This window comes from Acomys russatus, chromosome 23 (assembly GCF_903995435.1).
Source record: "Acomys russatus chromosome 23, mAcoRus1.1, whole genome shotgun sequence".
Taxonomy (NCBI): Eukaryota; Metazoa; Chordata; class Mammalia; order Rodentia; family Muridae; genus Acomys; species Acomys russatus.
In genome coordinates this window covers 57,493,413-57,517,499 of record NC_067159.1, presented here as the reverse complement: position 1 = coordinate 57,517,499, position 24,087 = coordinate 57,493,413, and the positions used below count along the sequence as shown (strand labels likewise).

At 42.6% G+C, this 24,087-nt stretch overlaps 1 protein-coding gene across 1 annotated transcript in view; it reads right to left on the bottom strand.

Annotated features, from left to right (window-relative positions):
• Positions 1-24,087, bottom strand: part of Negr1 (neuronal growth regulator 1) — a 710,325-nt gene that overhangs the window by 202,804 nt on the left and 483,434 nt on the right. The window contains exon 4 of the mRNA XM_051165491.1: positions 22,469-22,600. Within this exon, the coding sequence (XP_051021448.1) occupies positions 22,469-22,600 (132 nt within the window). The remainder of the gene's footprint in view (positions 1-22,468; positions 22,601-24,087) is intronic.

Below are 24,087 nucleotides of genomic sequence, written 5' to 3'. Positions count from 1 at the left end.
AGAGACCTTACTTTCCTAAACATCTTTTCCCAGGGACATTGCAACAGCTCTATCTTTTACACCCATTTCCTATTGTGAACACACTGAAAACAATTTTAGTTTTTTCCAACACTACCATCTGCATTCAAATCATAGTTCTTAAACCAAAAGAGTTCTTTTAGGGGGTCACATGCTGAGAAATTTCCTCAAGGGAGATCCATATGTCTAACTCTAATAATAAAGAATAGGAAAAAAAAAAAAAAAAAAGCCAGGCGTGGTGGCGCACGCCTTTAATCCCAGCACTTGGGAGGCAGAGGCAGGTGGATCATTGTGAGTTTGAGACCAGCCTGGTCTACACAAAGTGAGTCTAGGACAGCCAAGGTTACACAGAGAGACCCTGTCTTGAAAAAACCAAAAATAAATAAAATAAAATAAAATAAAAATTTAAAAAGGAAAAGGAAAAAAAAGAATAGGAAAAAAGACCCACCATGAAAACAGAAATAGCCTGTCCTTTTAGAGCCCAAGTGTAAAGCACCCAATCAGCGGGAAAATGAAATGTACAAATTCTGCCCCGGATTAGAGATGGCCAGCAAGAACAGAGGTCCAAAGCCTCTTCTCATTTGAACTTGGATTGCAGTTTTTTACATTGGTAAAAGAAAAGTAATGTTTGCTAACAGGAAACCAGCTCAGATACACTAAGTGCACCCAAGACACCACTGGGCCTGGATTTGACTGCAGTTTGTAGAACACGGAAGGCAAGTTCTTGTTCTCTGGAGCAATCCTAGTCTCAGCGCTGAGGCTGACAGCTGGCTCAGTTAGGATGATGCTAAGAAGCCTTTATGAGTTGAGCTCTTCTATTCATAAAACAGGAAAAGATTGCTTATGACAGAGTATTTTTGTGAGAATTAAAATAGGTTAATGCACATGAAAGTGCTTTGTCAGGTCTAAATTTTAATGATTCTTATTTTCTTACTTGAGATGTGTCCCAAGTTACCAAAAATATCTCCTCCACACACCAAGGTCATTATAGGCAAGGGTATTTGTTATTTTGTTATGACAATATGTTTTAGGTCTCAAAATTTTTGTTTTCTAATCATGAAAATATGGGTAATAAATGTTCTGTAAGTCTTATCTTAAATAAATACTACTGACATCGGATTTTTGCTTTGTTCTGTTTTTTTCTAGACAGAGTTTCTCTGTGTAGCCTTAGCTGTCATGGACTCACTTTGTAGACCAGGCTGGTCTTGAGCTCACAAAGATCCTCCTGCCTCTGCCTCCTGAGTGCTGGGATTAAAGGCGTGTGCCACCACTGCCCAGCTGGCATCTGATTTTTAAAAAAGGGGCCTTGTAGCTTTCTCTTCTATTTTTTGTAATCCCAGAGCACGAGTGAACTATGCCCAGGGAAAACAGTAACAACACCATACGGGGCCTGCTGGTGTGCAGGGCCAACAGCAAGACAGCAGAGCCCTGCTGGTTCCAGCTGGTGAAACTCTATTTCTCCCCTGGTCTGCTCGACGTCACAATGTAAGATATTCTTCATTCCCTGACCACCCTGTCAGTCATGGGGAAGAAAAGAGACTTGGGAAAATGCTTCAGGAAGGAAGGTGTCTTCAGCAAACAACCAATGGCAGGGAACATCATGACTGCCAGACACCTAACAAGCCATGATTAGGGAAGATTGTGCTTGTGTTTGTGCAGGGTCAGCTCAAGATTTGTCCTTTCTGTCCTCACACAGCACCCGCTCCATTACACAGTCCACTCTCAGAACTCCATCCCCTTCAACCATGAGGTGGAGGCAAGAGTCTCTACTGCAGAAATTCAATAAGATAACGTATGAAGTGAAAGGCTGGCACACCATGAGCCTCCCCAGTGCTGTTGACTACCACGCTTGCTCTCAGGGAAGCCCCCACCCCCACCCCTGCATGACACACTGCTGAGAGTCCCTGGGTAAGATAACCTTGCAACCTTACATTGCACCATGGCCTCATCCTTACCACACACCTTTCAGTGATGAGCAATCACTCTCAATATCATCTTTTAAACTCAACCCATTGCACTGTTAGATGATTATGTTCTACAATTAAATTCATGATAATGAACTTTAGTTTTTGCTGCATGGCTGACTTTATTTAGTGTCTGCTTTTCTGAGCGACTATTGGGTGCCGGTGTGAAACAGTGTTTATTTTATAGCCTCGGGGGAATGAGCCTTTAGTATAATTTTAAAAGATAAGTGTAAACAAGGGTGTTTTCACAGGATCCTATGTGAGAGGTCACATTTCCTATTCATTAATTTAGGATTTGGCAATTTAACATAAATTAAAATAAAAGCCTGTTTCATGGAATATGCATCTGATCCTTCCTAGTCTTGGCTGGACCACACTGACTCTGAGGTTTACTGAAGTCCTTGGGGACTACTGGCAGTCTGCAAAGCCAGTGTCACCTGTTCAACCTGCAGTCTTGCATCCTGTGACATTAATATCCTGTTAGTTGAAGACCAGATATGTGAAGAAAGAAGGATTATCAAGAATAAATCAACATTCGCCTTATCAAATGTAATAGGAAATGCTAATGTGACTTGCTGGCAGTGGGAAACTGGATTATAGCTTTATCTACTGAAGTAAACTTGAAAATCACCATCACGACTTCTGATTCGACCTGGGTGGAGCCAGGTTCTGACAGACACTGCTCACAGTGCAGACATGGGCATGACCATTGAAAAATGAAGATCAGCAGTGAAATTATGTGCATACTTCTAAACAGTTTATGTTAACAAGTGAGGACTATGTATGCACCATTATAGTTACACTACAAAGAAAGACAGGCAACTAGTTACTCATATCCAGCCGGAAATAATCAAGAGGAGATAAAGCGACCTTTAAACCAGATGGCTTTTGTATATGTACCTGAAACACCGAGGGGCTGTGACACTGACAAAATGAACCCTTACATTGAAGGCTTTCCTCTTCAGTATATCACTCTGAAACTCAGCATGACTTTCATTTGTCAATTACATGGTGTGGAAAGAATGTGATTTATTCTATAATGAAATGAGTATAATGCAGGAAGTAGTGAAGGGTTTATTCAAATGTGTTAAACGCCGCGCGCGAACACCTTCTGAGTGACTGAGAATCAACACATTTAATGACAACCCTCACTCACTGGCTGTCAGTCTACCCACGGCAAGTCTTAGACAACGGCCACATCAAATGGCTCAGTGCTGAGTACACACTGAGCCTGCATGGCAGGTTTATTCCCTTCTGAATCACTTACCAGGAATGAGCCTCTTTGGCCTTATTGTTTCCGTATTTTACCAGAGAGCTATTTACTGAATATTCTGCACAGTTATGAGGACTCAGTACAACAGGGGAATACACGAAGCAGATTATTTAGCCGAAGGAGTTCTTAGAAGCCTGGCAAGGGCAGAGGCCTAGAACCCCATGTCAGGCTGGACAACAGATGAAGAAGAGCAAGGTGAGGAGACACTGAAGGACACAGAGCAAAGCATCACACCAGTAAGAGAGCCCTGCATCTCTCAAGGGAATTCACCTTAGAAGTTAACGGGGTTGGAAGCAGGGCCCAGGGGGTACGTGGTAAATATCACTCAGCTGGCTGTGAGAAGGGGTTGGAAAACAAGCCAACTCCAATTTAAACTTCTGCTGAAAGTCCTGCCTGCTGGGTTTTTGTTTCGTTTTATTTTGGGTATTTTTGAAACAGGGGTTCAAACTTGTGCTGTAGCCCAGGATGACCTTGAACGCTAGATCATCCTTCGCTCCCCTCCCAAGTGCTTGGATTGTAGGCTTTTACCATCAAGTGTGGTTCATACAGTGCCTGGGCGCTTCAGTCAAGGAGGCTGCTCCTGGCTCCTTCAGTCAGCCCACAGCTCTTCCTTCTCAGTATCACTCTTAAAAGGCAGTTGGTCAAACTTAGGAAACATTATTAATGAGACCTTCATTCAAAGTATTTAATTTGCAGATTGTTTTGACAATGATTAATCATTTTAGCATAACTGTAGTTTGTTTTGCTTATTATCAATAAGTTTTAATTCATTTCCACAAAAGATTTGGATGTATTCACTGTACAGGAAGGGGTTGGGGTATCTGTTGGGTGCTTTCATGACACAACCATCCCACCAAAATGCCCTTTGTATCACTGCAGCCAGAGGGAGATTATATCTGCAGTGCATTCTGCATGGACATGTCCAAAACAAAGTGATGTCTTCTTTAATTATCCTTTTTTTGCTAAGAAATTCCACTGAAATGCTGAATCTATGATGATGCAGAATTCTTTATTTTCTTGCTGTCAAAGGAAACCCCCCTAATTTTGAGATATTAAGAAACACATTTGGGAGGTCGCCCCCAGTCACAGTCATAGGGGAGGAGAGTAGGGGGTAAGTGGGAGGGAGGGAGGAATGGGAGGATACAAGGGATGGGATAACAATTGAGATATAATATGAATGAATTAATTAAAAAATATTAAAAATAAAATAAAATAATTAACCAAAAAGAAACACATTTGATGTAATTCTTATTTTTTTTAAAGATTTATTTTTTATTATTATGTATACAATTCTCTGTCTGCATGTAACACCTGCAGGCCGGAATAGGGCAACAGATCACATTATAGATGGTTGTGAGCCATCATGTGGTTGCTGGGAATTGAACTCAGGACCTTTGGAAGAATAGTCAGTGCTCTTAACCTCTGAGCCATCTCTCCAGCCCCAGTGTAATTCTTTTGAATGTGTTTCTTATCAGGTTACATTTCTTTCTGTTTATATATCACTAGTTTATTATGTATGGAGATTCACCAATTTTCCACTGAGTCTGTTAAAATCTCCAATGCATTTTCCTTTGATCTATAATCAATATTCAGCTCCTAGGAAAACATCGACCTGATCATGATTTCCCTAAATTGTTGGTACCAAGATGCTGGATAATGTCTACTTAACAATCTCTGCTCTTCACTTTGAGAGAGGTGGATCTAGACTGTGCATGTCTCCTGTCCTCCTCTTCTGCTCCAGTCATGGAGATCTAGTGAGCTTTTAACCATCCAACTCTTTTTCACCGTCTCAAGCTCTCTTCTGCACATCTGAATTTCACACTGTCATTCAGGAAAGAGGCTCTAGTGACCGTCCAGACGTGGGTCTGTACAATTCTCTCATTACAGCTCTTTGTAAAATGAGATATTTAGAAATCTATCCGCTTCAGCTTTGCTGTATATTCCCAAGATGTCCTCAGTCCTTCAGAAGCCCAGCTGCATGTGGAATTCCTTTTCCTTTTCCGTCTTTATTGCTTGGGTTGATAGTTTCTTTCACTTTTGATTAATTTCCTTAGAAGTTTGCATCTCATGTCAGTCCTCAGCATGTTTATTAGCTTTCCCTGTTCTGTTACATATGTGCATTATTGCACTTGTATTATTACTAACGTTTTATCTAAGATAATCAGCAGACTTGCTGTTTTCTATGACAAGGGCTTTAGAAATGTTCTCACTTCCCATTTCTCATGCTGTGATCTTACACTGGTTCTAGTCTGGTTCATTCCACAGATTAGATGCTTTAAAAAATTAAGTTGAGAAGTAGTTGTTGGGGGGTGGGGTGCTGGGAGGAGTCAGGGGAAGAATGTGGGATGAAAATGATACAAATATAGTACTGACGTACAAAATTCCCAAAAATGATAATAAAACAAATCTTTACATATAATCTATGTTTTAGATACTCAATTACCAATAAATTTCCAATGGCAAATCTTTACCAAAAGTTAGCTGTAGAATTGCCATGTCGCAGCAACACAGAACACTCCCATTTTCAGTGGTTTGAGCAACAGAAGCTTGTCCTGTATCCTGAAGCCATCTGTGGGTTCCCGTAACTTTCCCGAGAGCCTGCCACCTGCTGCCCTGCACCTGGCATTGCAGCTTATGTCACTTCTATATCAGCACAAATATCGATCCTGTGATTGGCAACTTTGTTTACGACAGGACTAGATATGCAGGTCTAGCATTTAGCCAACTCCATGTAAAGCAACGCACGTCATCCATTTTCCTTCAGCGGTACTTCCACCTGAGAGAGGCAGGATACCGAGCCCCCTTCCTGCAAGACATTTATGTTCCTGAATCAGGAAAGTAAAGCATTGGTGTTCAACACAAATGCTCCTGTCAGACAGACTCGCATTTCTACTGCTCCTCCTTCTTTCATGTACTGAGATGTTGGGAGTTCTAAGACGTCTCCTGGAGCACCGCCAGCACCACTGTGTCCTTGTTGTGTCCTGACAATCAGCCCTTAGCTCGACTACTGTTCCTTTCCCGGTCATCAGTTGTCAGTTTCTTTAGCGTACTGTGGCTCCTTCTGCAGTATATGGACGTAGATGTTTCATTCTCCATTTGTATTGACTTACACTGTGATGGTTTTTCATAAAGACTTTTTAAAATAAAGATTCATTTTAGTTGTAATCGCTTGCACGCTTGTGTGCACGTGAGGTCAGGGGCCCGCAGAGGCCAGAATGTGCCCCGTTTCCTGGAGCTGGAGTCCCAGGCGGTTGTGGGCTGCACAACATAGGATCTGGGAATCAAGTTTGCATCCTCTACAAGAGCAGCAAGTGCTCTGAACCACATTTTAACGTGAGTAGATTGTGTATTTCCACCTATGCCTCTCTTTTCTCCCCCTTCCAACTTGTCCTTCCCGGTAGTCTTATCTCTATTTTCATGAGGAAGAAATACATCAATGATGCAGTTAGTCTAGCCACTACAGAAATCATAGGCAATGCCTTTCAATTATTATGTGTTGGATTTCTAGGGATTCTCCATTTTGATAATTAGGTTTTTTTTTTTATAATTCTGAAAATTCTGAACTATCATTTTCCACGAATGTTGCCTGTTCTCTCTCTATATAACATGTCCTTATGGAGCAATATTTATGGAGGATGCACAGTTGTGTAAGAAGCCTTGACTCTCTGCATGCTTTCTTTGTACAGTGTTGGGGATTAAGCCTGGAACACCAAGCATCCTGTGTGCGTCTCCTACACCTAACACATGCCTTAGCACTGTATTTCTCTTTCTAAAATCTTCTACTTTCTTCATCCTCTATTTAACTTTTTCTAGCCCATTTTATTGGAATTGCTCTGATTTGCATCCTTAGAAAGTCTATGTGGGTACATTTTCTCAGATAACACTTTTATTCCTATTTCTTTAAAGTTTGTATCTGATAATTTTAGTATAAGAAGTTTCAATTTACCTTTTTGTATATTTTGTTGGTTCTAATTTATTTATAATTTTTCACTAAACTGTGTGAGTTTTGACAGCTTATAATAATACTTTGCCAACAGGGAGTTTGCTATCAGTGCAGAATCATAGGACTCCGGATATTTATTTATTTACCAGTTTTCAGCAGTCCCACTTATTTAAGTAGAAGGAAAGCTCAATTAATCCTTGTTGAGTTTTATAAAGATAAAGCCAAAATGTGTTTCCATGCTCATTTGGGATTAAGGCTTCATATTTCATGCCCTCCACGCTGGCAGACCAGAGTCTGGCTTGAGCAAAATGATTATACCTCCTCTCCACCGTGGGAGCAGGTGTGGCTGCCAGGGGGCTGCATTCTGGGGCAGGGACTGGGGGTATATGGCTTTGTAACTACCCATTGCCATCCCCTGCGCCCCTTCATGTCCTTCACTCCCCACAGAATGAATGATTGGGCATTTTGAGGAGAAAGGCAAAGACCAGGTCTGCGCTGTAGCACCTTGGAGAGGCTTCATGCTGGTTAGGTTTCAGAGCTCAGAGTGTACTTAGCTTGAATTCCATAACCACGAGGGAAATTTTCACACATTTTGGTAATCTTGTCCACCTTCCTGGCTGTTTCAGCCACAGGAACCCAAAGTATCCAAAGGAAGAAGACTGCTCAGGCTTTGGTTCGGAATTTTCAGGATGGACACTTGGTTGTTTTCTATAATTCTTTGACTTTTCTGATATGAAAAGCTAATAAATTTACAGTTCTGTTCCTGTTTGGTCCTCTATCAGCGTAGCTGTTGCAGGTGCCAAATTTGTTCCCACTCCCACCACCTGCCTGTTCCTCTTCCTTCCTTCCTTCCCTCCTTCCTTCCTTCCTTTCTTGTTTTGTTTTCTTCTTCTTCTTCTTCTTCTTCTTCTTCTTCTTCTTCTTCTTCTTCTTCTTCTTCTTCTTCTTCTTCTTCTTCTTCTTCTTCTTCTTCTTCTTCTTCTTCTCATCATCATCATCATTTACATCTCTATTATAATCTCCTCCCTCTTATCTTCCTGTTCTTACTCTCCCTCCCTTTTCTGTCCTATTCCCCTCCCCTAGACCTCTGACAGGTGGGTTCTCCTCCCCCACCATCTGATCACAGCCTATCAGGTCTCTTCTGGATAGCCTCCATCCCTTTCCTCTGTGTTTCCGCCGAGGGGCAGTGATCAAACCACAGACACCAGAGTTCATATCAGCAGAGACCCCCTGCTCCTCCCCAGTTCCCTCATCCCATTTTGCATGTGGAGAATGAGCTGTCTATTGGCTATATCTGAACAGGGGATCTGGGTCCTCTGCTTACAACGCCTTTGATTGGTGCCTCAGTTTGTGCAGGCCTCCCTGGGTCCAGATCTGCCAGCCTCGATAGTCTCCTTGTGGAGCTCCTTCCATTCCCCAACTCTTCCATACAATTCACAGCTCTTTGCCCAGAGTCCAGCTGCAAGTCCCAGTATCTGTCCTGATTCCCCTCTGGGTGGAGTCTCTCAGACAAATCCAGCTCTACAGAAGATACTAAAAGGAAAACTCCAACTCAAGGAGGCTAACTTTACCCAGAAAAACAAAGGAAATAAATAACCCCATATCTGCAAAACCAAAAGAAAGATCACACACACACACACACACACACACACACACACACACACACACACCACTACTATAAAAAAAAACCAGGAACTAATAACCATTGGCTATTAATATCTCTCAATATCAATGGCCTCAAGTCCTCAATAAAGAGACACTGGCTAACAATGGATGTGAAAACAGAACCACCATGCGGGTGCATACAGGATACATACCTTAGCAATAAAGATAGACAGTACCAAGAAGAGACTTGATACCCTATGAGCATATACAGGGGGAGGAGGTCCTCCTCAGTCACAGTCATAGGGGAAGGGAGTAAGAGGAAAATGGGAGGGAGGGAGGAATTGGGGGGATACAAGGGATGGGATAACAATTGAGATGTAATATGAATAAATTAATAAAATATATTTTAAAAAAAAAGATAGACAGTACCTTAGAGTAAAGGGCTGGAAAAAAGTTATTCCAAGCAAATGGACTCAAGAAACAAGCTCGAGTAGCCATTCTAGTATCTAAGAAAATAGACTTTCAACCAAAACTAATTAAAAAAAAAAAAAAAAAAGATGGGGAAGGGGACTTCGTACTCATCAAAGGAAAAAATACATGAAGAAGATGTCTCAGTTCTGAATATCTGATCCCCAAATGCAGGAACACCCACATTCATAAAAGAAATATTTCTGTGTCCCTTCTATTTGGGTATTTCTCGTGTTTGTCTTCCTGACCCCACAGCTGTAGGCGTTTTTGCTTCTTGGCAGTTGGCGTGTTTTCTCTCTCATGTATGAGGCTTCTAATTAAGAATTCATGGTTCTTAAATTATGTCTATACAAAATTTTTGAACTCAGTTTTAGAGTGTAGTGTATAAAACATGATGCTTTTCATTCTGCCAAGCATCTAGGGACCAAGTTCTCTGGAGCATCTTTCATCCTCAGTATCCCCTTGGCATCCCTGCACTCTGCAGATGGCGTGAGTCTAGCCCCAGCGAAGTTCATGGTTGGAACCTTCAGAACAGAGACTTCCCACACACAACCTCTCTTTCCTCAACATTGAACGCCAAGGTTGGAATGGGTGAAGTCATGCAAGATATTGATTTTTACTCAATTTTTTCACCTATACATATCACCCTTTGGTTTCTTGTCTTTATGACAGAGAGTGACTGATATCTTTCTTACTATAAAGGGCCGACACTTTGTCTCCAGTCTCTCAAGACTGATGTGTTAATACCAAAACCTGCATCTCCACAGAGTTGCTAGCCTGGGGACCTCTCACAGAATAGCACTTGGAAGACATTTCTTCACCCAGTTTGTGTGCTCTACTGTGAGAGATGTGGCCCTCACCCAATCCAGTTCCCAGCAGTTTTATGTGTTTAGCACCATGAGGATGTTGTCTATGTGTCCAGTATGGGTTGTGGAAGGAGTTAATACTATTTTCTGGTGTGTGTGCGTGCGTGTGCGTGTGAATGTGTAATTCTAAATTTCTTCCTTTTGCTGCAGTCAAACCTTGTATTTCTAAGTGTTAAGCCCTGTAGCCTCTCACTGCCCTTGCGTTTTCATAGCCCTAGTTTGAATGGACGCTCGCTCACTGATGTGTACGTCTGCCCTTTATGAATACGCCATCTTGGTTTTCCCTGTAGCTTATTGAGTGCATTCCCAGACCCAGTACAGAGCAAGCCTATGGCCCACACTCCTTTCTTTCCTGTGTCTAATGTGATTAGTTAAGCAGAATGCACAGGACCAACAGTTTTTTATCTATCTCTGTTCCCAAGGCTGGAATGGAAAGTCCCAATTTCCAGCATCTGGAAAGCACTCACAAGGAAACACAAACAGCCTGTTGGTAAAGGAGTCCTGGAACAGCGGGGGTGGGGGCTGGGGGAGAGGGAGTGGGGTGGAGGTGGGAATGGGAATGGGGGTGGGGGGCTTTAAAGGCTGTGGTCTCTCTCTGGTATATTCTGGAAAGTTCTTAGGGAAAAAAAAAGAAAGAAAGAAAAAGAAAAAAAGAAAAAAAAAGCTGAGGGAGGAGAGTAAAGTTCTCTGGGGTAGGGCTTCCTTGCAGGAGCTAAGTCTGAGTGAGTGCTTTTCAGTTACACTCTTAAGCCTTCGACAGTGTGTCTAAACTCCTTCTGGATTCTGGCTCCAGTTTGGGGTTGAGCAAACACTGCCCCGCCCTCTGCGTTTTCATTTATTTTGTCAGGAAAGTTCATCTCTGAGGCCTGTGGTCAGATGCCATTTTGAATCCAATAGTGTTTTAAACAAAATCATACTTGTCCTCAAAGGCTCCCACAACTCCCAAGATCTGCAAACAGAAATTCAGCTGGCTCCAGTGCTCCAGGGAGTCCGAAGGGGCCTCTACTCCTCCAAGCCTGCTTTTATGATTTCTTGTAGGCAACATGTTTGAAGTAGGACAAAAAGGCATAGATGTTATATTTTACCCAAGGCTTCCCCACCTGTGTCCTCCATTGTATTAGCTAGAGGGGGGTTCAGTCTGGGATCAGAGACCCGAGCAAATTGGTAAGAGGTTAGTGCTGTGCTTGCTCATCTGAAAGTCAAGAGTGGTTCATGTCAGCAACGGGTGAGAGCTGAGAAGGACAAGGAGCAGCAAGAGTCCACTTCTCTGATCACTCAGGGCCTAGGAGGTGGTCCCGTGCTACCTTCAGCATATAGCACTTCTGGTCATGCGATCAGGAAGGGGAAGGAAGCAAGGTAGAGAGCACAGAGAGTGATACGGAGCCCTGCCTGGAGGTGGCCTCCATCGTCACAAAGTCCGTCTGAGGGCCACACATCCTGCAGCCAGGCCAGACCAAGCGGCCTTGGCAGCAAGTATGTAAACAATGGGGCTGAAACAAGATTCGGAACAGCAGCGCGACATCTCAGTGTTGCGCCACTGCGAACATTGCTTCCCTGTCTGTTCTGGATTCTTAGTGTTACACAGACTGGGTGGTAAATGTTCATGATTGCGATGATTCTCTTTCCTGTCTAGCTGGACGGGAAAAGTTCACGGGACGCTTTTAGTAAAGATTGGGTCTGCAGATGAATCACCCAGACTTCTGAAGTCCTTTCTCATCAGCAGAGAGACACAGAGGGTTTGTAAAGGCAGTATGCCCACAGACATGAAGTGGCCGTCCACCCGCCTGCTACGGAGTGTCGGCTGGAGGGGTGTACTGCACGCAGGGACACTCACGACTTTGCGTAGAGCACAGGTATTCGTTTGTTTAAAGTCAAAGAATGATTACTGCAGAAAAACCACTTGTGTGAAATTCATAGGTCCTGTTGCTTTACTTAATAACTTAAGAGATTTTTACTCAAATTAGTAACCCCAACTTTGCAATACTTGAGGGTAAACACGCTGTGTTCTGTTTTACAACTGCCATCAAACCACTCCTAAGTAAACAGACGATGCCTGAAGGCTGTCCGTCCACGCAGAGCAACATGTTGAAACAGCCCACTTTGAATGTGTTAAGTGGAGCTGTCATCTCCTACTTTACCTATGAGATCTACAACTGTTTTATGCTCCTGGCTCAGTAGGCGTTTTCTGAAGTTTTTATTTTACTTTCACTTTTCTGTACTGCTGTTGATTTTGCTGCCCAGCAGCAGACAGCACGGTGCTGGGGCTTCCTTTGTGCTCACCACTACACACAAAAGGCTGTTTTGAGTGCCGCATGATTCCTAAGGATTATTTATTATGATTGCTTTCTTTATCCACAGAAAAATCTGCATTTTCTCTCTCTTTATATTTTTTTCAGCATCAGCCATTCTGGCAGTACCTGCGACCGCATGTTTGGATGATTCAAATCCTCCTCCGACTCCACCGTCCTGTCTTCTCTCCTCAACCTTCATCTTCGCAACAGTCTCTAGGGTTGGCAATTTGTAAGAAATAATTAGGTTCCTTTTTCAATTTCCTTGTAGGCCGGGAGTTACAATGAAGGTAACCACAGCCCTAAAATCAGGCTTTCAAGGCTTGGTTCCAACAAACCCCCCTCCATGACACCTGTGATCTGACCTCTAAAGCTATCAGAATTCAGCTGTATCCACTCATCAGATAAAAAACCTTACCTGGCTTTTGCAAATGCGCAATTTTATATGCATTTTTATTTAACTGATTGGTGAACAGGCATTGTGCATGTAATTGGTGTTAATAGCTACCCATTTTGTTTACGAACTCCATTAATCCTAGCAGTCACAGCTTCAAGGTTAGACAAACTGTCACATGAAAGGGTTAATAGATTCACTTGGTTCCATAACAGCAAATGGAAGGAGACTTGGCCTGAAAGCTGGGTGACCTGCTACAGGTCCCCGGAATTAGAGGAGTCTTCATCCTTGGCTGTGAAACAGTGACTCCATTGTTTTTTATATTTTCTGCTCCTTAATCCTCAAGAAGTCTCTCAGACAGCTACTGAGTGGAGCTAGGTCTATGATCATGTTACTCCAAGTTCTCCCATTGTCACCTCACACTTCCCTGCACTGACAGCTGCCCTAATTGTTTTACTCTGAACTTTATTTTTCCTTTGATTTTCTTGCTGTTCCCATGAATTAACACTGGAGAACAAACAGCCTAAATCTGCTGAAACACACTAAAGAAGTAAAATGATAAGGCTTAATTTCTCTAAGAAGTCACCAAGCAAAATTAAAACACAAAACAAAACCAACAAAGCAAACACAAAAAGCACCCTGAAGCTGAACAGTGGTTTTAGAGCTTTGTCCTGTTACCTGTTGGGTGACCCTTCCACACTCTCTTGAATTCGTCAATACATACAAAGGGAGCTATCAGAATCTCAGGTATGGGTGACACCAGAAATGGGCTCCATTATTTCTCAATGAAAGAATGAAGTCAGACCAACACGCTTAAATATTTTGTCCAATGTTGTGCAATCAGTTAAAATAATATGATAAAAAAACAAAATTCAGTTGTTTCATTTTCTGCTGGTTCTTAGTCTCTTTATCCTGTAATCCCTAAACTTAAAATTTTATTATGATTTAGTCAATATTCAAAACTCAGTCATGCCCATTTATTTGTAGTAGATATCATAGTCAATAATTTAGTGAATAAAATTATGTATATTAAATATATTGTCACGTCTCACTGCAAAACTTATTTCCCAATGTAGTTTATTATTTTTCTCAAATGTGGAAAGAAATGAGGGAAAAGTAAAGGGAAAAAATGTTAAGAGGCAATCAGGGAAAAAAAGTGTAATTTGCTAATGGTGGGAGAGCAAGAATGAGAATAAATAAATCTCAAAAAAAAAAAAAATGCGTGAAGGAGCACGCCAGCTTGTGGGCAGAGAAGATGCTCCCCACAGCATGGACCCTTTGCTCCAGTTCTCATTCCAAATCACCGTGCACGCTGATGTTACTGCCACAGACTCCTTCACGGGCCATTCATTCAGTGCTTCACACACACATACACACACACCCACACACGCACACACACGCATGTGCTACCAGACACGAGGACATCAACGAGTGTTAACAGCGTTCAACTGCATCGATACAGTGAGGATTCAAGACCGACAGTGTTATTCTGGTCTACAAACGACTCTCAAACACTGAGTTAAGTGTTTCAATTCTATGAATCATGTGCCGTGATAGATATGCTTCCAGAAGGAGATCTACTGATCAGCTGGAATTAAGTTCAGTTCTATAAACAGCAGGTTTGTGCCGGCTGATGTAAAGTCTGAAGCTCTTTTGAAGGATGTACGGTGAAGTCACTTGGTGTTTTTCAGAGTCCGGCCTCTGGCAGAGCAGGGGACCACGCAGATACAGGATAAAGTCGCATTGCTGTGTTCTTGTTGTTATATCATTCCTAACTTTAATGCTTTAATTTAGTACGGAATAATTTTCAGCCATGAGCATTCTCCTCCTGTCTGAAATTCTTTTCTTACTTCTAGTGCTCTTTTTGCCTCCGTTATACCTATAACTTATATTTTATTTTCTGAAATTTCAGATGTCAACCAAGAAAGAACTACAAACAAAAAACGAAGGCACATAAATCCTTATCAAGAAAAAGTCTTGTCTTTGCACTGACGCAATAAAACGGCTCTATTTTTTCACTTTCAGAAAAAGGAAAAAAGATGGTAAAAGAATGCACATTTCATTACCACGGGGGCAGTCTGATTCTTCACAGACCTCTAAGACTAAAACCTCTCTCAAAATTCATTTAAGAGTTTGGGATACTACATTTGCGTCCTGGACACATGTTTCTAAAGTGTCCTCCTGCTCACTGTTAAGAAAAGTTATGTTGAGTGTGTGAAACAAAAGACTTACTGTGTCTCCCTCAACAGGAAAAATGTGGCTGTTAATTGTACATTAAACTCAGTTGCATTGCAGGGTTATGTGCATTTAGTAACCTTGGACCTCTCTCACCATGAACTGCACAAGGAGAAAAAGGAAAGTTCAATTCTAAGTTCTTTTAAATATTGTCCTCTTGGTGAGGTTTGTTGTTAAAAATTTGCCCTGTGGGTGACTAGCCACACACCTCTAGCATTCAAGGCCAAACCTTCTGAAGTTTGCTCTAGACCCCCTAAGTGGCTCACAGCTTGTAGCCATGTGTTTTGTTTTGTTTTGTTTTGTTACAATTTTACCCAGCCTTACCCTAGCAACGACAAACCAGAAATCTCCCAAGCCTTCTCTGCTGGTATAGGACATAAAAATATGTAAATATACTTACTTAATATGCAGATGTTTTTCTGAGTAGTTAATCACCCCAAGTTATTTGTTCTTTGATCTCTAAGCACTGGATCTAAGCATCCCTACTGAGTTCACAATCTCCTGGCCGTGTCTCCTCTCAGGTTCCATGTTTCTCAGAGGGGTACCCATCATCCTCTGCTGGAGCGGGTCTTAGTCCCTCCCTTCTGCACTACAACCAGGCACTGGAGCCAGACTGCCTTCCCTCCTGAGCCCCCCCACCCCCCACCTCCTGTGCACATGCTACTGTTGATGCTTCCATCTATGGATTCTCCTTTAGTTTTTAAATAATGATAACAATTTTTTAAAAATGTCAAGCTCATTTTTGCCCTTTGGGGTCAAGGGCCCTTAGATACTCCAAGGCTGTGTGGTATTTGATGACAGCTACGTGTAGCACCTTAGGGCTGGTGTGGAATCACACCAGCACCACTGAATTACAGTTGTAGACCCTTTTCTGTCCCTTCCCTACGTAGCAAGCTTCTGAAGGCTGGGCCTCAGTCTGAGCCCTCATTTGGGATAAGTGAGTAGGGAATATTATAGGGGCAGAAGTAAAATCCAAAATGTCAAGCACTGACTCAGACAACCCTCCGTGTCCTGCTACAGGTACCTGCAGTCTCCTTGCTCCATTCAGCCTCTGAATTCTGAGTCCTTTCTGTATCGAAGTGATGGCTATTGACAGCTGCAATTCCTTCCACTCCTAAGTTTGACAGCTCTGAAAAGAATCGCTGGAGGTTTCGGGGGAGAACTTTGTGAGCAGCCAAAGAGCACTAGTCGCATCCCTTGGAGCCTCTCCTGATGCCTGTCCCCTGTGGCCGCCCGCCTCTGGCTTTGGAACAACTGTACTAAGTCAACCTAATTGCAACATTCTAGTCCACATGTTTGGAGCTAGCTCTACTGGAAGATAAAGTGCACATTTGCATACATGAATATGTAGCAGATGCAAAAATATGCACAAATATGCACCTTTGATATATTGGATAAAAGCTTGGTTCCCCACATACCCAAAAATGCCTTTACTATTTATTTGGCTGTAGGAAGAATCAGTCAGTTCCACTTACTGAAAACTGTGAGCTGTAAATCATCCTGATACTGAGTGAAATGGTCAGTGTGTGAATTCATCATTGTCAAAATTGAACTCATATGCAGATATCTTTTCAACTTAATTTGGTTGAATTTTGTACTTTTACAGTTAATATATTTCTTTGTTCTTGAAGATCAGGAAATGTGTTAAATGTTTTAAACTTTCTATACTTGAATTCCATTTATAAAATGGGTAAATATCAGGCTATCTTTATCGAATGAATCTACTTGAAAATACTGGTATAAAGATGGTATCAGAAATATGAGATGTTCTTTTGGGAGTCTTAACAGTGGGAGTCAGGGCTGTCTCTGACTCTTCTGCCTGCTCTTGGGACCCTTTTCTTCCAACTAGGTTGCCTCATCCAGCCTTGATATGAGGGTTTTGCTTAGTCTTATTGTAACTTGTTGTGCTATGTTAAGTCAACATCCCTGAGAGGCCTGATCTTTTCTGGAGGGAAATGAAGGAGGAAAAGTTGATCTGAGGGAGAAGTGAGGAGGGGAGGTGTGGAGAGAGTGAAAACTCTGGTCAAGATGTAATGTGTGAGGGAAGAATAAAAAAGAAATAGTTGGTCTATATACCATGTGTATAAAAGGTACCAGAAAAACCTGTTCATTCTCTCCTGCCTGGTAGACTGACTGGACTGGGAGAATCTAATTTAATGATTGAGTCACTCAGCAACTATGGTCAGGGTCTTTTGTGGGTTCTCTGCTGCACTAAGGAGGGAAGCACCAATTTTCAAAAGAGACCCTGTCTACAAAGACCTTAATTTCCTCAGCCAAGCAAACTCTTTTCTTTTTTATAAAACATGTGCGTGTGTGTATATATATATACATATATATATATATACTGATAAAAGTTTTCATGTATAAAGCATGTACTGAGTATTATGCACAGATACAAAATACATATTCTTGATCTTACAGAAATAGAATTTGAAACTCAGAGGTGACATCAAGTTTCCCCAGGATGTCCGAGGCTAGCTGGTAATGGGAAGGCATTTGTCTGGTACCATTCAGCCTTAATAAAGTTCCACAAACCCTACCTGATTATAAGGACCACATTTCCAAGGCACTCTGCATTAGAAGCTCCCCTACATCTCTGTCCCGGCCTCTCAGATAGCAGCACTGCTAGTGGCCAGCGGTGCCCTGTGCTTCCGCACCCTGAGATCTGGGACCCGACTACTCTTTACTGACCTCTACTGCATGATCAGGCTCGGCCTCTCTCTGAACCGCAGGTCCGTTCTGATGGTTTTCCACATTCCCTTTTCTTCCTCTGACTAGAGCTTCATGGGTTCTGTTCCTGCTCTTCCCCTTCAAGCCAACCCACGGGCTTTCCGAACCACTTTATAATGAATAAGCATTACGGGCCTGGTACTTACCAAGCCACCAGTGAAAATGGGACACAAGTGCCAGTAAGAAAACAAATCTGTATATTTTGGATATTAGACTTTTGTCAGATGTAGGGTTGGTGAAGATCTTTTCCCAGTCTGTAGCCTGTTACTTTGTTCTGTTGACAGTGTCTCCTGCCTTACAGAAGCTTCTCAGCCTCATGAGGTCCCATTTGTTAATTGTTGACCTTAAGGCCTGGGCTGGTGATGTGTTCAGGAAGTTGTCTCCTGTGCCAATATGTTCCAGGCTCTTTCCCACTTTTTCTTCTAACTGATTTAGTGTCTGTCTCTGGTTTTATGTTGAGGTCTTTGATCCACTTGGACTTGAGTTTTGTGTATAGTGACAAATATGGGTCCAATTGTATTTTTTACACGTAGACATCCAGTTAGACCAGCACCATTTGTTGAAGATGCTATCCTTTTTCCATTGAATAGATTTGGCTTCTTTGTCAAAAATCAAGTGACCATATGTGTGTGGATTCATATCTGGGTCTTCAATTCAATTCAACTGATCAACCAGCCTGTTGCTGTTCCAGTACCATGCTGTTTTAATTACTATTGCTTTATAGTACAGTTTGAGATCAGGTATGGAGATTCCTCTGGAGGAACTTTATTATACAAGATTGTTTGCTCAACCATGTTCATAGCTGCCTTATTCATAATAGCCAGAACATGGAAACAGTCTAATTGTCCCTCAGTAGAAGAATGGATAAAGAAATTGTGGTACATTTACACTATGGAATACTATTCAGCTATTAAAAACAAGGAATTCCTGAAATTTGTGGACAAATAGATTGAACTAGAAATGATCATAATGAGTGAGTTAACCCAGAAGCAGAAAGAATCAAATGGTATATACTCACATATCTGGACACTAGCCCAAGGGGCATGTCCCATGAAAATCTTCACTTACCAGGAAAGTGGGACAGAGGGGAGGACATCCTATTGGGGCTCTAGGTGAGAGAAGCATGGGAGAATGGAGAAATAGAAGGAACCAGAGGGTCATAGAAACCTACAAGAAGAACATTATGATAGGCAGATCTGGGCCTATGGGTCCTGCTCAAACTATGGCACCAGCCAAGGACAATATGTGCACTAAACTTTGAACCCCTATCCAGATCTAACCAATGGACAGGACATTCTCCACAGTTGAGTGGAGAGTGGGGTCTGACTTTCACATGAACTCTGATGCCCCATATTTACCATGTCCCCTGGATGGGGAGGCCTGGTAGCACTCAGAGGAAGGACAGCAGGCTACCAAGAAGAGATTTGATACCCTATGAGCATATACAAGGGGAGGAGGCCCCCTTCAGTGACAGTCATAGGGGAGGGGAGTAAGGGGAAAATGGGAGGGAGGGAGGAATGGGAGGATTCAAGGGATGGGATAACAATTTAGATGTAATATGAATAAATTAATAAAATACATTAAAAATAAAAATATTGTACTTAAAAAAAAAAGAAATAAAGGCATGATAGCTATAAAAAAAAAAGAAAGAAAGAAAACAAATTTGTCCAGATACAAGTTTGCTAGCTATACTTGGGATAACAGTCCCGTTCTCCTGGCTTCTCCCATGGTGTTCAGTGCATGTGCATTGCATGTGTGTACATGTATGTCATGAATATCAGTGCATGTGTGTAACACGTATATTTATGACTGCTCATGCATCACCAAAGTGTGTGACTAATCAGCTACACCCTTCTCCAGAGCATCTGGATCTTGTCAGGAAAGTGTTTCTGTGACCTCCACACAGAGGTCTGGGTCTGGGATTTTGGTGGGAGGTGCGGGGAAGGCGGCTTTGGCTCCATTCCTTTGTGAAGTCAACTCAATAAAATCTACAGGCAGTTCTCAGTTTTGGGCATGTGAAGAGACAGTTTCACAAGATTACTACTTTGAAACTTTATCACAACCAAGAGACACAATGCACATAGTATCCCTCACACACCTGCACCTCAAACATTGCTCTGATGTGTAGCACATTGTCCTGTAAGCATTTGAACACCTGAAACTATGATTTGCAGAGACCTAAAAGACAAAGCACCTACAAATGCAGCAAGACTGCATGAAGGAGGTTCTCTTATTCATGGTCCCCGAGAGTGTAAACTGGCGCACCTGCTGTGGAAAACCTGTGTGTGGGCCCCTCAAAAGCTGAAATTACGCTGGCCCGGTGACCCAGCTATCCCACACCTTGGCACATGCCCAAGGATTCACTACCAAAGACAGAGACACTTGCTCATCCATGCTCAGTGATGCTCCGTTCACAAAAGCAAAGCCACGAAGTCAGTCAATGGCCCACCAACTGATGCGTGGATAATAAAAATGTGGCTATACACACAACGGAATTTTGTTTAGTTATGAGAGAAAAAGGAGATGTGTTTTTAGGCCAGTGCTGAAGGCAGAACATATACATCACATATTCTCTCATATCTGTGGAGCCTCAGTTCTTCATACTTGTGTGTGTCTGACTGGAGTATGTGTGGAAGTCGAGAACCGGAGAAAGGATTTAAGAGCAAGTGATACTTCAAGAAACAGGAGATGGGATAACATAGAGGGCGGGGTAGGCAGGGCTAAGCAAAACCTAATTCTCTGTCTCTCTTCATGTACCTAAGAGGGCAGTGCTGTCATCTCTGTGGCGTGAGGAGGGAGATCTGCTTGTAGTCTGGGGTAATAAAGAAACAACCCCCGAGACACAGCAAGGACTTCCTTGGTGACCTGTGAGCCATGCTATGTCCTAGGTCTAGGTTGTGTGGCTGTGGCACAAAGTACTGTGTGGTTAGTGACACCAGTCTCTAGATTTGTAGCGGCCATCAGGACTGGTAGAAATGGCCCTCTTGTCATGTAGGTAGTAAATTGTATTTTGTCCCTGCTTCCTCCAGTTCCCATGTTAACTGCTGCATAGTCTTGATTCTCGGACTCCTGACTGACCGTCTCTGCCCTTCCCCATGGACTGGCTCCTTCTCCACACCCAGACTATTAGTGGATGGCATAGTTGAATTGAAGTACATAATCTATTTAATTTCTCTTTGGGCCTAACGTTTTCTTTTGTCTAGGAAAACACAGGGAAGAACGTAAGAGTTGAGCAACAATGGACAATGGACTAGTGGGAGTGGATAGGACTTGTGAGGAGAACAGAGACTGTCGTGGGCGTGGGGTGTTCCAGCTCTGCACAGCCACTTGTGTTCCCGGCCCCAATCAGAGGCATCCATTTAAAGGCCTGGTGGACCTCAGACAGGATGCATTGAGGGCCCAGTGTTTGCTCAGTGACAGCTTTGACTGTTTTTATGTCTTAGCACTCACTCCTTACTTGTTTCTTTCCTCCCAACCATGTAAAAATCGAATCAGTTAGAGCAAATACACATGGCGATCCCATGAACAGTGTCTCTTTTCCTGTTTGCTTTCTTCCATTCTTGAATTCCGGAGGGATTAACCAGTGACCTGTGCAAGTCCTGAAAGTCACTGGAAATAAATCTTCTGCAGCAAAAGTGTCACGAATCTGTGAAGTTTCATTCATCTCGAAGTTGTGGTGCTGGGAGCTTGGGTTCCTCAAGGCCTCCTCAGGTGGCTCAGCTTTCTCTCTGCCTCCTGGTCAGTATGCTGTTCACTTTGCTCAGTCTTACTGAGGAATTTCACCCCAAGTGTGTAGACTGTCAGCTGACAAGCTTGACAGACATTGGCTGAAGACACTGATATTCCCCGACAGGTAGCTTGGTACCAGAGAGTTAACATTTGCCTCACATGAATGGAAGACTCATGTTCACATAAAACACCTGCCTGTTGGCACTAGATATATTTACAACATCTCCATGTTACGTGTTGTCAATGCTACACAAACATAATTATCAAAGATCATATGTAGAAAAACAGGGGGACGCCATGGCTTGTGTATGTCTTGGGTAAGATACTCTTATCCCCGAAGCATTTTCTTTGAAAAATTAAATAATGCAAACAAATTTGAAAGAAAGACAACTTTAGTCATATACAGGCCAAGGCTATTTGCAGTGGGATATTCATATCAGTTGTTCCTTTTTCTATCTTGAAAAAGGGTGTGGTGTCATGGTGGGATGACCCCGTGGGCATCTAGCTCATACTTAACAATGACAGTGTTCATGGGGAGATGATTCCTTAATTTTCCCAGTATTTCCAAGTTAAATAACATCTGATCACCCAACTGGATGAGCCTTACCATCCACTCTCATCTTTGAGTGAATTACTTCCGGTGTCCACCAGGCCTGATCAAGTACTGTACACTGGAGATTAGCTGGTATCCACCAGTGAAACCAACAGTGTGTCAGTTTCAAGTCATAGGATTACAGTGATTTAGAGACCCGGGTGAGCCCTCTTAGAGCGGTGGGCATGAAGATGGCACTGGAAGGGTTAAGTATGTACATCGTTCAAATCCTTGCCAGGATCTGCTGAGGATGCACAGATATACAACCTACTCAGGTGACAGGAGCTAGCAGTACACCTCAATGTAAAGCAGCCACACACAGACATTTCTCAATAGTTGTGGTGATCAAAGGAAGATACTTACAGTTCACGACCACCCTCACTTTCTTCACGTCTGGGAACGACACGTCATTCTCCGCACTGCACTCGTACTCCCCAGCCTGGTCCCTTGTAATTCCATAAATGTCCAAGTATTGCCCATTTTCAAACGGCTTTGCTACAATAATAAGAAAAAGCAGAGAGCACATTTAAGTCCTGCGCTGGAGGCTTCATTGGAGGAAAACAACAACCTCAGCAGTTCCTACCAGAAGTCACCAGCCAGCCAGTTCCACATGCAACAGGGAACTCAGAAAAAAAAGGCCCCTAGGACAAGCTGCCCATGTGTTCTCTTTACTAAGCTGTGGTCTCAAAGCCCTTCAGAGGGTATGGCCCTGAACCACAGCCTCACAATACGCACAGAATTCACCAATGTGGCTTCGTGTGTGCTGAAATTCGTACAGCACAAAAACCGCAACTGGACACTTCACCTAACTAAGCATTGCTTTTCTCTGGCTGGGGGGCCCTCCCCACCCTGAACTCATGGTTTCCAGCCAGATGGCTTGATGGGAGTACTCAGGTCTATAAACCCAGCACCAGGAGCCCCCATCCAAAATTGCCAATGCTCCGAAGCAAGCCACACTGTAAATGCTATATGCAAATCACCCAGTGAATCTCAGGGGGAAAAAAGCTTAATGATTTTCAACTAAGAGTTAAGTGGTTATACAAACAAACCAAATTATCTTTTTTTTTTTTATTATTCTGGAGAAAACATTCTGTTTGACTGAAAATAAAAGTAGACTAACAGTATAAAGTCATATTCACAGATGGAAGAATATCCCCAAGTTAATGAGAGTGGAAATCAAGACTCCTCTCTTCAGTAATGAGATTTGTACTCAGACAAATGGAGAGTCATTGGGTATCTAAGGTCCTGACAGTTAAGAGTCTCTGCAGAGATATTATGATGCTTAGAGCAGAGTCTTCTCTCCCTGTCCTTTCGATGGCTGTGAGATGTGATCACATTCCAGTGCCTACAGAGCGGTTGGGAATCAAGGATTTCTTCCACTAAACAGCATTTCCCAAAGTCAAGGCTGCCCTTGTCTTTGTGCTGTCATCCTCCCAGAAATACAAGGACCCAGAAGTCAGAAAGTTAATGGGATTCACTTTCCATAAATCTCGGGACATTCAGTTATAGCTTCTCAAGTCTAGAATGCATGTCAGTTACTGTACCCACTGTGCCTTCTGTCTAGGACAATATTTGCTACCATAGTTTGCCCTTGGGATGACCTTGACTTCTCCAATAAGCGACAAGACTATTTAGAACGCATGCAACTCTTTTTCTATTTACCAGGTTTCTCTGAATTTGTAGACAGTGAAAGTTAAACTTCTGAGAAGTCAGTTGGCTGACAAACTCTTTGAGGATTTAAGATTGCAGAACAATAGTTAACTTCACAGTCCAAGTTGGTGGAATTCAGGGACGGTGAGGATCTGTCATCAAGGGCCTGTGTGTCACCCACTGTATGCACTGACACAGTGCTCTTTCCCATGTGGCTCCCTTCCTATCTTGTTCTCACAACTCCAGCTTCAGGGGCTCAAATTACTCTGTCAAAAACAAGCAAAACTTGGGAGACAAATCCCCATCCAGACCAGTTACATACTGCAACCTAT